This window comes from Dipodomys merriami, unplaced genomic scaffold (assembly GCF_024711535.1).
Source record: "Dipodomys merriami isolate MVZ:Mamm:240054 unplaced genomic scaffold, mDipMer1.0.p SCAF_416, whole genome shotgun sequence".
NCBI lineage: Eukaryota > Metazoa > Chordata > Mammalia > Rodentia > Heteromyidae > Dipodomys > Dipodomys merriami.
The window spans coordinates 240564-253764 of NW_027205782.1; the positions used below are offsets into that span (position 1 = coordinate 240564).

Below are 13201 nucleotides of genomic sequence, written 5' to 3' on the forward strand. Positions count from 1 at the left end.
CGCGCAGGCGCCGGCTGGCTGCAAGTGGCGGGATCCCTCTCCGGGCCGGCCTTGCCTGCAGATTGCCATTCTCTGCCCGGCAATGTCTCGCCGGAAGCCTGCGTCGGACGCACTCACGGCAGCCCGCTCGGCCCCCGGAAGACAAGCAGTTCTGAGTCGGTTCTTCCAATCTACTGGAAGCCTGAAATCCAACTCATCACCCCCGGGTGCCTCCGGGAAGGGAGAGCCTGGCTCCGCAGCGCCCCCAGCGTCCGCGGTTCAGCCGCCTTTGGTAGGTTCGGTCCAGGAGGGGGCGGAGCCTCGGGTAGGGGGCGGGACAGTGTGGGAACGGGCGGGGTTTGCGGGTGATCTGGCGATGGAGGCTGCGCGAGAAACTGCAAGGTGATTGGACCAGATGAGAAAAGGGGACGAGGGGGTGTGTGGGGTGGGGGCGGGGGAAGAAGCTTAGTGGGTGTGTTAAACCCTAGATGTAATCCTAAGGCTTTCTTCTTCCCTTTGAGGTAATAGACTTGTGGCCAGGGTGACACCAGTTGTTACTGGGAGACCTTTTTCATGAGTTGATTATTGAAAGAGAACTTTACTTATTTATATATTCCTGTTTGAGTAACTGGAAGAAAGCTGTCATTCTAAGTCTTAACTGTCCAGAGCGCAGCAGTCTTGTGCAGTATGTCCTATCACTGTGGGCAGAAGTCCTTCTGTGCAGGTTCCTAATGACTGGAAAGTGACGTTTAGTTTGGGCAGATAAATGTCCTATAGATGTGAATAGTTACTCTGGGAGTACTTTCTGTGGCTTGCTGTCCTTGAACAGAACAAAATAATTATTTTAAAGTGTTTCTGTTTTCTTAACTAGGAATGTCACCACAGGCTAAGCCCAAGGGTCACTCCTTCTTGGGGCTCCCCTGTGTACCATTCCCCAACCTTGGGCGGGGGATGTGGCTCATTTGGTAGAGTGCCTGCCTTGCACGGGCAAGGCCCAAACTGATAGTGCGGAAGGGTACTGCAGCATCTTTCAGCTGCCTACCAGATTTTAATGTGAGTAACAACTAGGTTGCTTCAAAATTTTGCTTCTTTATATTTTGCTTCCTTATAGTATCACTTCTGTCTTTTGCCTTTTTTGAGGGTGACCTAATTTTTATGAATTCACCAAGACTATTTTGTATCTACCACCTGAGACTGGTGAAGGACTTAGTTTTTCTTCTGTTTTCTGCTGACAAATAGTTCATAATCTTATACCATCTTTAGTAGCAAACTATTTACACAGGAAGTTAATTATAGTTAACATTTCAAAAATGAGTTGTTCATGTATTACCTACTTTTCCCCTGTAGTTTTCCATATGTTAAATACATATGTTTCTTAGGAGTATTTTACTTAACATCTAAGTAGGGTAATTTAAGTTTGTAATTTGAGATAGGTAAGGGTTGATTGAATAAAGAAACTAGACTGACTTTGTTTCCTGTAATTCTAGGAGGGTTTGAGATGCTAAGGAGGCTTATGACTTGCTAGTTTCTACGTAGGCCTTCCATTTCTAGAGCGAATGTAGGTCATTCTGTTATGAATAGAAGTCAAGATACTTATTATTCACAAGTTAGGTTTAAATTACTTCATGTATGGTGAAGCATTCTCAGAATGGAGGTAACATACTCTTCTAACTTCTATATTGCAGTCTACAAAAACTGACAGAAGGAAAAAAAGACCACTGGTGAATGATGGACCTGTTAAAAAGAAAACAAAGAAAGCCCAGGAACAGGAAGGAGGAAGTGACTTGGTAATATCTGGCAGTCCTGGTGAGTTCTGGGTGATGATTCTTCTCAGCCCAGTCATGGCACTGATATGTTTGTGTTCTCCCAAGGGGAAAGAGGTTGGCTTTTGGATAATTGAGTCTTCTTCCTTTGTGGAGTGAGATCTATTTATGCTGGAGGTCCTGGTGGTGTGTGTAGGAAGCTAGGGGTAGTTCTACAATTTAGCTTATCCCAACTTTCTCCTTTACTTCCTTTAGCCATTTTTATCCTTCTTATAAAATGAAACAGTCTTGTTATTGATGTCCAGCACTGTCTCTTCACCTTGCTGTTCTAAAACTCTGCACCCATGAAACAAGAACTCTGTAGTCTCTACCCACAGCTTCTGGCATATACCATTCTACCTTCCATCTCTGTCATTTGGCTACATTTATTCCTTTTTATTTCTAGGCAGTATTTCACCTTTTCTTAGATCTTTAATATGCAAGTTATTTTTTTCATTTATACCTCAGATCCCTAGGAAAAGGAAACTTTGGTACTTAGAAGTAAATATATCCATTGGAAAAGGAATTTAAGTATATATTTTGAAAACTTAGGGATTGATAATAAATGAAATAGAATATACGTTGGAAACAATCTTAAAATATATATTTGGAATAAGAGCAATCATGAAAGGAAGGCAAAGTATGTATCAGAAAGCTTATAAATTTAGGAAGGAAGATTTCCATTTTTTTTTTTTGTCGGTCGTGGGGCTTGAACTCTGAGCCTGGGCGTTGTCCCTCAGCTCTTCAATTCAAGGCTAGTGCTCTACCACTTGAGCCACAGCGCCACTTCCTAGAAGGAAGGTTTCTGCCAAAGAGTCTTAGCTATTAGCATATGTGACATCATGCTAACGTTTTTGTTTTAGTTATAGAAGAACAGTTTCCCTATTTTTCTTTCTTCTGGGCAGAAGAGTTTTTTCTTTATTATTGAGTTTTGCACATTGATTTTTCTGCACTTGAGCTTAGTTTTTAAAAATATTTAATTTTTTTATCCTGGCTGGAGTTGCTTAAAAAGTTCTTAGATCTGTGGGATTATTGTTCTTAACAAATTTAAAAAGATTTGTTTTTTTCTTTGCCAGAATTCTCTCAAATGTTTTTCTGCCTCCTCCTCTCCCTTTTTAGCATTTCTTACTTGGATGAGTATTAAACCACTTATATGAGCTGTCAAGTTATTGAGGCTCTTTTCTTTTGTTTGCCAGTCTTATTTCTCATCGCCCTTCATTTTTTTTTATAGAATAATTATTTTGTTGCCATTTTGCTGGTTTTCTTTCTTTCTTTCTTTTTAATTTTATTTTTTAAACTTTTTTTTTATATTATTATTATTATTATTTTTTTTTCCGGTCGTGGGGCCTGAACTCTGGGCCTGGGCGCTGTCCCTCAGCTCTTCAGCTCAAGGCTAGCACTCTACCACTTGAGCCACAGCGCCACTTCCGGCTTTTTTCTTTTTGCTTATGTGGTGCTGAGGAATCGAACCCAGGGCCTTGAGCATGCAAGGCAAGCGCTCTACCACTGAGCCACCTTCCCAGCCCTATTTTTTAAACTTTTATTTATTTATTTATTTATTTATTTTTGCTTATGTGGTGCTGGGGAATCGAACCCAGGGCTTCATGCATGCAAGGCAAGCATTCTACCACTGAGCCACCTTCCCAGCCCCTCTTTCTTTTTTTTTTTTTTTGTCGGTCGTGGGGCTTGAACTCTGGGCCTGGGCGCTGTTCCTCAGCTCTTCAGCTCAAGGCGAGCGCTCTACCACTTGAGCTACAGCGCCACTTCCGGCTTTCTGGTGGTTTATTGGAGATAGGAGTCTCATGGTCTCTCCTGCCGGGGCTGGCTTTGAACGGCGATCCTCAGATCTCAGCCTCCTGAGTAGCTAGGATTACAGGCGTGAGCCACCAGCGCCCGACCCCTCTTTCTTTTTTTTATAAACGTATTTTTTTATTGTGAAAATACCGTACAGAGGGGTTACAATTACATGGGCAAGATAATGAATACATTTCTTATCAAGCATTGTAGCCTCCTCCTTTGTTTCCCCTTCCCATCCCTTCCCATCCTCCCCCTTCCCCCCCTTTCCGTCCCCCCCACCAAAGTTGTAAAGTTTGTTTTTCGACATAACGGCTTGTACATCTCATTGTTGCAATGGGTCCTCCTGTATCCCTGTTTTAACCATTTGTTTTTTCCCTTCCCCTCCACATATACCAACATCAAATACAGTGAAAGCAGGGGTTATACCATGGGGGAGGGACATACAAAGCAACAAAGACATAATCTTATAAATATGTTAGAAACAATCGCATGAAAGATCTTTCTCTCTCTCTCTTTTTTTTGTCAGTTGTGGGGCTTGAGCTCTAGTCCTGGGAGCTGTTCCTGAGCAATTTAACTCAAGGCTCATGCTCTACCACTTGAGCCGTAGCGCCACTTCTAGTTTTTTTTTTTTTTATTGTGATTAAGTGATTACATATTTTCCCAAATTTTACAGTATTGTGTTGCCCTTCATTTTTGAGGTATTCTACTGTCATATTTTCAAGTTCAGTGGTTTTCTGTAGCATCTAAATCTGTTAAAAATCTTATTCATTGAGACATTCATTTCAGACATTATGGATATTCTTGCTGGAGTTCCATTTCTGTTCTTTTTGACCTTTTCTTGATTTTTTTGTTAGCATACGTTTAGCTATATAGAGGGAGATTTCACTGTGACATTTCCATGCATATATACAGTGTATTCGAATCACTCTCCACTCCTCTCTCATGGTCCCTTCCCATCCCCTCCATCCAACACCATCCCAGCAGGGAAGGTAAATTTGTTCCAAATCAATTGTTCACACTTAGGAAAATACCACATTGAAACCCCCTCATACAATAAATGTATACTGATTCTAAAATAAATTAAATTTAGAATCTAAAGTATTAAAAACAAAGGTGAAGAGAGGTAAAGTATTGAGATTGTTGCCTGGTGCATACTGACAGTTGAATAATAAATTCTCAAGCCTCATCACTTCTGCAACTGCATTTTGTGTTCTGAATGTTATCAGTGATACAGGGGAAATACTCCATTTTGGTGTGCTGCTGCTTACAGCACAAGAAAGGGTCAGACTTATGGATGGACTAACCTACTAGAGTAAAGGCTACTTTAGACCTCTCCACCAAGGTTTAGAAACAATCCTTAAAACGACCAAACATTATAAATAAGTATTTATTTAATGGTCTGGAGGTGGTGACTCATCCTGTATCCCAGCTACTTGGCAGGGGGAGAAATTGGGAGGATGGTAGTTGGAGGCTAGTCCAGACCAACACCCCCCCCCCCCAAAAAAAATAAATCTCCATTTCAACAAAAATGCTGAAATGGTGGTATGCTTTATCCCAAGTGTGGGAGGACAAAGGTAGGAGGATCATGGTTTGATGTCAGTCCTTGGAAAAAATGAAAAGCCCTACCTGAAAAATAACCTGTAGCAAAAAGTGCTGGGGACATGGCTCAAGTGAGAGTGCATCTGCCTAGCAAGTGTAAATTCCTGAGTTCAAAACCTGTACTAATGGTAAAAACAAAGCAAACTTAACTGCCTGACTGAACCAAGTCTGATAGTCTTTGAAGAATTACAGAATCCTGCATGAGACAGTACAGAGTTCAAACTATCAATTTGTAGCAGTAAAGTCTAACATTTTCTTTCACTCAAGGGGTGTGGGAATCTTTTTGTGTCCACAGGCGTGAAATACACACACTTACTGTATTGCTTTTTTTTTCTTTTTCTTTCTTTTTCTGTATTGCTTTTAAAGACTAATTCAATATACATTTCAAAGAGGAGAAAGTGATACTAAACAAAATTAACATGCTACATTGTTGTTTGAAAAAAAGATTTTATATATCTTTTTCTAGCTAGAAGACTCACAGGAAAATCGATAGGTTGTATATCTGAAAAGAGTTTTCCATCTAAACCTTGAAAAGTTTTAACTTATAAAAATGATCATAGCGCAACTTTTGTCCTCAGGGTTGTTTTTATTTCTTGGCAGTACTGAGGTTTGAACTCAGGATTTTGCATTTCTTGGCATTCTGCCACTAAGCTACACCTCCAGTTGTTTGTTTTGTTGGTTGTTTTTGAGACAGGGCTTTACTTTCTGCCTAGATATGCATCTGAGCCTGGATCTACTTGCTTTAGTCTTCCTGTCATTGCTGAAACTGCTTATTACCAGTCCTCTTTATTTTAGAAACTCCCTTTATTTTATTTCCAGAGATTTTGGTTCACTAATTCCTGAAAGTATTGAGCATTTTATATGTAAATAGTATGAGTTCTTGATTTGCTTAATTTCTGACTTAGGGTTTTGCTTCCATTGGGTGTGCCAAATTTGTGATTGCTTATCATTTTCCTTTCTAACTTCAGATATTTCATTTGCAGTTGTCACCTCTCTAGTTTCCTGTCTGCCTTTAATATATAAAACCAAATAAATAAGGCAGATGCAAAATTCTACGGTAGTTTTTAATGGGTTTCAGAAGCTAATGAGCCCAAGGTTATATATTTCTTTGCTTTATTACAATGTAACATTGTAGTAAACATCATTTTTTTTCTTAGCTTTTTGAGACAGGATCTAACAATATAGATCAAGCTGACCTTGAACTCAGTGGGTTCCTGCCTCAGCTTCCAGAACGATGGGATTATAGTGTAGGTGTGATATACTGTACCTGTCTAAATTCATTGTTTTAATAGGATTTCTCTTTTTAACAAGTTCTTGCTGGTTATATAAATCAACCTAATGGGACCAAAATACTATTATTATTTTTTATTTCCAGTAGTTTCTGAAGAACCAAAGAGACATCTGAGGACCAGGAGCCTTTTAAAGTCACTGGAAAAACTGAAAGAGTTCAGCTGTGATTCTGCCCTCCCTCACATTAGAGTCCAGACAGAGCCATGCAGGGAGAGATTTGCAGTTCTGCCAAAGTGTACTGATTTTGAGGACATCAGTCTTCAGCGTGCAAAGAGTGCAATTTCTACTGAAGATTTCAAGTCACAAAGTAATCAAAAGGTATGTCACTGAAGCCAGGAGTTGGTGGCTCATGCCTATAAGGAGGCTGAGATCTGGTTGGAAGCCAGTCTGTGTGAAAGTCTGAGAATCTTTATTTTCATTTAACTACCAAAAAGCCAGAAGTGGAGATGTGGCTCAAGTGATAGAGTACCAGCCTTGAGCAGAAAAGCTGATAGACAGCACCCAGGCCCTCAGTTCAAGCCCTAAGGACAAGCATTACCTTCCCCCCCCCCCAAAAAAAAAATGTATATAACTACACCAGAATAGGAGGTTCTTAAGTATCATTTGAATCAAAGGAGGGAGCTTTTCTTTCTTAGTTTCTTTCTTTTTTTTAATTCTTAGAGATTCTAATTTAGTATATATTTGGTAGGGATGAATTGGCTTATAGTCAAACAAAAGGTAACAAGACCCCTAAATGTTTTTGACATGTTACTTGGGTTAGGAGTACTGGCTTGGGGGATATTTTTTTTAAATTGATACTTATGTAAGTACAAGTTTCCCATAGTCCTAATTTTAAAGGGTTTGCATGGGAAAGTATCATGGGCCATACAGGTGGAGGTTCTGAGGTGTTTCAATAGAAATCTTGGCAAATATTAAGCAAAATCTTTGGTAAAACAAAAGAATATAGACTTGGAACTATAAAATAGGAAGTGAAATTTTGAGATGTTGACACGCTTACTGCAAGTGCTTTTGTTCTCTGTTTGTGCCCATTGATCTTTTATGCATTACACATGAAATAATAAGAACTGTTGATAAATGTAATAAAGTAAACTTAAAGAAGAAATATATAAAAGTATATGCAACACTAAAAGCATATAAGACATTAAAATATATAGAATTTGGAAATTTATTCAAATTGTGATAGTTTATTTGGGGCTTATAATTAAAACAGAAACTTTTACTGTGAAAGCAAAATTAAACCTGTGGAATAACTTGTCTGAATGTGCTTCTAGAAAACTTTCACATGGGTTTATCAGGTGTTAGCTTTTTACCAATTTGCATTTTTTTCTCTTTGAGAACCTACTATTACAGCTATTACTTTTTAAATTTAAGTCTTTTGGTTGCCAGGACAGTCAATTTGGACCATTACAAGGGAGCCATGAAAACATCCCAAAAGCTTCATTTAACAAACGATTTAAAAGCATCTATACGCCATTAGAACTGCAGTATATAGAGATGAAACAGCAGTATAAAGATGCAATTCTGTGTGTGGAATGTGGATATAAGTACAGGTTCTTTGGGGAAGATGCAGAGGTAAGTATTTTTCCAACCCTAGTTCATGTTTATCTTGTCCAACTATCAATATTTTTCAACATTTCTGTTTCATTTTCTGAAAGCAAAAAAATGAGTTTGATCAGTCATCCTTTAAAATACTGTCACTTAGAGTAAAAAACAAAAAATGGGCATAAACAGGTTTGGTAGGAGCTAGACTCGGGAGAGAAATGACGGTGGTGGTGTTGGGCTGTTCATGCTAATGGTGCTAGGCCAGTATTTTTAATCTATCACAAGTTTGTGGGATGTATTAATGAATGAATGAAGCATGATCATGCCAGTATGTTTTCTGGTGAAGATTCAGACAAGAAATATGAGACATATGGATGTTCCTCATTTTACCTTTGGTTTATGGATTTTCATAGCCAGGAAAAGTTACCTCTTAATGGATGAGCCCATTAACTTGACTAGCTATCAACAGGTATTTGAAATTTCATACATTCATATTGTGCAAGACAGCAATCTTGCTATCTTGTGTAAGTTGGTCTGTATTGTATTTTGAAGTGTTTGATGTAGGCTTCAGTCAAGAGGATTAAAAGGGAATTTGCACGTGTAATGGGCAAGCTTTGGGAAAATACTGATTGCATAGTTCCAAGCCTGATCAGAAAGAAGTATGGTAGCATATATATTGCCTCATAGATGGGTAGTGAAGACTTAACCAACTTTTTCTCAGTTTTCTGAATCCTGTAATGGCAGGACAGTGGTGTTCTCCAAGGAGTGTGCTGTGTTTCATGTGATGACTGACTAAAATAGCATCAGTCATGTTTTCTGAGGAGAGGATCAGATATGTAGTTGGCATCATCTGGGAAATGGGGAGGTTAAATGGTAAATTTAAGTCTGATTATAGTAAAGACAGATGTTTCCTTACCCTTCAGGAATGGACTTACTATAGTGCAGATGGAAAGTGGGGGTCGGGAAATAAGATTGTTGGAGTGAGAGTCTTTGCCTCTGGAGGGTAGTACTGATGCTATGGTGTTTTCTAAAAGAAAGCTAGGAATCAGATGCAGTTTCCTGCTTCTTTATTTCTGTCAACCATACATTATTAGTTAGCTAGTAAGACCAAGGGGTTCTCTTTTTCTCATGCTTTCTGAATTTCCTCTCCAAGTGAACTTATCATTTGTGTGTGTGCTGTAGTATCTTTTGATTGTCAGTTATTTGCATGACAAGTTCTTATTCTATTACATCTTCATGTTCAAATTGAATAGTCCTTATGAAGGGAAAGCTCAACACTAAAGTTTTGGTACATCTGAGTACATAGAAGAAGACTTGGCATGTTTTTCTGAGTTGTTCAGAGATATCAATGTTGGTTTTGAAGTCAATCTGTTGGACTTGCCAAAAACAAATGAAGCCATCAGTGTCTATGCAGGGAATGTCTTTATAACTTTTATAGTACAGCAGCAAGTATAGAAATTCTATGTGTATACCTTTGATAATTTTTTAACAAAAAACCCAGACCACTTAACAAGGATTCTGGAAGTGGAAAGTTATTGATATTTTATTTTTAATTTGTTTTAGATTGCTGCCCGGGAGCTGAATATTTATTGTCATTTAGATCACAATTTTATGACAGCGAGTATACCTACCCACAGACTGTTTGTTCATGTTCGCCGCCTTGTGGCCAAAGGATACAAGGTTTGTTTTGGCTTTAACTTGGGCATGGGAATTAGGGTTTCTTCTAGACAGAGAACATGTCTGGTAAGGTGGTAGGCAGAGGTTACTTGGTTTTAGAATTTGGCAATTTGAGAAATAAAAGTGTGTCATAATTATTACCATTATACCTTGATGTTTAAAAACATTGTTTAGTATTTGTAGTAGAATTTTATTTTTTCTTTTTGAAACAGGTCTTGTTATGTAATTGAAGCTTTCCTCACAACTCATTCTGTACCCCAGGCTGACCTGATTACTTGAAATCCTTCTCCCTCAGCATCCTGAGTGCTGGGATTATAGATATATGCCACCAACCTGGTCCTAGAATTTTTAAACGCAGAATCAGAGTGTTTCTTAGTGATCTGTTCACATGTGTTAGCTTCTTGTTATTCCTTATTTTTTTTTTTTTTGTTTTTCGTTTCTTTAATCAATCTTGTGGCTTGAACTCAGGACCTGGGCACTGTCTCCGAGTTTTTTTGATCATCAAGGCTTCCACTTGAATCACAGCTCTACTTCTGGCTTTTTGATATTTAATTGGAGCTAATGGACTATCCTGCCTGTGTTGGCGTCAGACCACAATCCTTAGATCTCAGCCTTCTGAGTAGCTAGGATTATAGATGTGAGCTACTGGGTGCCCAACTTGTGACTTTTTTTTTACTTAAATATTTCACCTGGACCCTGTGGACAAATATTTGCCTTAAATGTTTCTAAATTATTTTTTAAACATTATAAAGTAAAATTTTAAGTGGCTTTCATCATATTTGCTATCAAATATTTCTTATTTTGTTGAAGGTGGGAGTTGTGAAGCAAACCGAAACGGCAGCATTGAAGGCTGTTGGAGACAACAAAAGTTCACTCTTTGCCCGGAAATTGACTGCTCTTTATACAAAATCTACACTCATTGGAGAAGATATCCTTTTAGAATCTGATTTTCTTTCGCTTATATATTCCAAGAGCTCTGTTTTTTTTTTTTAAAAACATTTATTATTATTATTATCTTTAAATACTTGTACAAAAAAGTTCCCATTCTACAAACAGTATATGAATACAAGGTGTCTGACAACATTGTCACCCATCACTCCTAACCCATCTACTTTTCTTTGTTTTAAAAATTGAGATTAGGTGATTACATAAATTTCACAGTTTTGTAGTATAGTGATATTTAGTTAAAGTCACAAACACATTTTAACCTTCACAAGGCAAATTGTCATTATCAGGGTCTATAAAGTTTGTGAATTCTATGAGCTTTGACAATACAGTTATTTCTTCCATATCAGGTGAGTTTACTTTTCTTGCCTTTTGCTTAGTGTAAGCTTTCCCTCTTTCCCTCTCATCCTCCCTTCCTATCGCTGTCTTTGGGTTGCTTAGTTCTTTTTCTTCTATGTCCGGTGCATCTGATGGGCCCCTTTGTTGTATGTTGTTTGCATTTCCTTTACAGCCAGGGATGATGAACATTTTCTCATGTGTTTACCATTTTTCTTTTCTTTCTTTCTTTCTTTTTTTTTTTTTTTTGGTCGATCATGGGTCTTGAATTCTGGGGTGGGCGCTGTCCCTCGGCTCTTCAACTCAAGGCGAGGGCTCTACCACTTGAGCCACAGCGCCACTTCCTTCTTTACTATTTGATCTCTTCTGAGAAATATCTCTTTTGCTCCCTTGCCCATTTAATGATTGCTTTGTTAGATTTGGGAGGGATTCGTTTCTTGAGTTCCCTGTATATAATGGATATTAGACCCTTGTCTGATATATTGCTGGTAAATGTTTTTTCCCAATTAGTTGACTTTCTTTCTAGTTTGGTTGCTATTTATTTATCTGTGCAGAAACCTTTTATTTTAGGGTAGTCCCATTTATCGAGTCCCAAGGGTTCTGTTTTAAGATGATAGATTAAAAAAAAAATATTGTTCTTTCAGTGGGAAAATTTTGAGGTGGTAATGGAATGGCGGCTTCAGTCCATGGTTAGTGATTAGCCCCTTTCTTCTACTGAACATCTACAAGGATTGAAGATGGCTGGAAATACTGATTTTTAAATGTCATAGTAAAAGGAGAGCTCATCATATCCCAAGAGCAAGGAAGAGCGAGCCTGGTATGGCAGACTAGAGCTGTTTGAAATATCTTCCCTGGTATCATTGTGGGTCATGGTTACCTGTTTAAGGTCTATAAGCTCCTCAGGATCTTCCTAAAATGGGAACTAGAAAATAGCTTTTACTTCATTGAAAAGAAAACTGCAAAATTAGGAGTCTGTTAAATGCTTATAAGTTAGAATTTTTTTTGTTAGCTTTATAAATAAATTTTGCTACTTTGGAAAAAAGATTGTGGGTACAGCTTTCTTATCTTGAAGAAACCCGAGTTCTTACTCAATGGCTGCCTTCAGATTTATCACCATTCATAAATTCATTGTGTTACAAATATAATTTAAAGGTTAACCGTTATCAATTTTATTAGTTTTTTTTCTTTTCCCTTTGAGGTAGGGTTTCTGTGTAGCCCAGATTGGCCTTGAACTTGGAATTCTCCTGCCTCAGCTTCCTGAGTATCTGGGATTCCAGGTGTGTACCACCACACCCAGTTTTTAAACCTAATTGTATATAAAATAAAAGGAGAGTACATTTAAAATAACATAATGAAACTCTTTTTTTATAGCTAACAGGTTTTTTTTTTACATTTTTTATTAACCTATATGAGTTGTAAAAAAGTTTCATTATGCTATTTTATTTTATTTATTTATTTATTTATTTATTTATTTATTTATTTTATTTATATCATGGAGCTTGAACTGTGGGCCTGGGCGCTGTCCCTCAGCTCTTCAGCTCAAGGCTAGCACTCTCAATTGAGCCACAGCGCCACTTCCGGTTTTCTGTTGGTTTATTGGAGATCAGAGTTTCACGGCTTTTCCTGGCTGGGCTGGCTTTGAACCCAGATCCTCAGATCTCAGCCTCCTGAGTAGGTAGGATTACAGGCGTGAGCCACCAGTGCCTGGCTCATTATGCTATTTTAAATGCATCAGCCTTAAAAGATACCCTGTGAAAGAAAGTTATTTCTTATGGCTTATTGCAAATTAGCTGACTAAGAAACTTGGTTAGCTTCTATTCAGATTCTAAGGATGTTTTCTATTAAGTGCCTAGATAGTACAGTGGCTCAAGCCTTTAATCCTAGCTGCTTGGGAGGCTCAGTTGGTGTTTGAGATTTGAGGTTAGCCTGGGCAAAAAAATCAAAGAGTGCGTTTTTGGGACTTCATCTTGCTTAATGACTGAGTGGATTAGTGGGCTTCTTTCATCCCAGCTCTAGGACAAAGTCAATGGCTCGGGTGGTAGTATGTTTCTTTCATCCCTGTGATTCAGGGATGAACAAAGAGGGAAGATTTCAGTGCAAGTAGATCCAGACATAAAGTGAGCTTAAAATAATTAAAAAAAATTTAATGTAAGAAGAGACTAGCAGAGAAGCTCAAGTAGGAGAGTGCCTACCTAGCAAGCCCCTGAGTTCAATTCCCAGTAAACCTCCCACCC

General features: G+C 38.3%; 1 protein-coding gene across 2 annotated transcripts in view; it reads left to right on the forward strand.

The window, feature by feature from the left end:
• The first annotated feature begins 12 nt into the window (after positions 1-12).
• The window catches only part of LOC138807208 (DNA mismatch repair protein Msh3-like), a 173953-nt gene continuing 160764 nt past the window's right edge, over positions 13-13201 (forward strand). The window contains exons 1-6 of one of the 2 annotated variants that reach the window (XM_069992792.1): positions 13-271; positions 1665-1785; positions 6553-6785; positions 7854-8039; positions 9573-9689; positions 10497-10614. In XM_069992792.1, the coding sequence (XP_069848893.1) occupies positions 83-271; positions 1665-1785; positions 6553-6785; positions 7854-8039; positions 9573-9689; positions 10497-10614 (964 nt within the window). In that variant the 5' untranslated portion in view covers positions 13-82. The remainder of the gene's footprint in view (positions 272-1664; positions 1786-6552; positions 6786-7853; positions 8040-9572; positions 9690-10496; positions 10615-13201) is intronic. The other variant, XM_069992793.1, reaches the window with a different exon arrangement.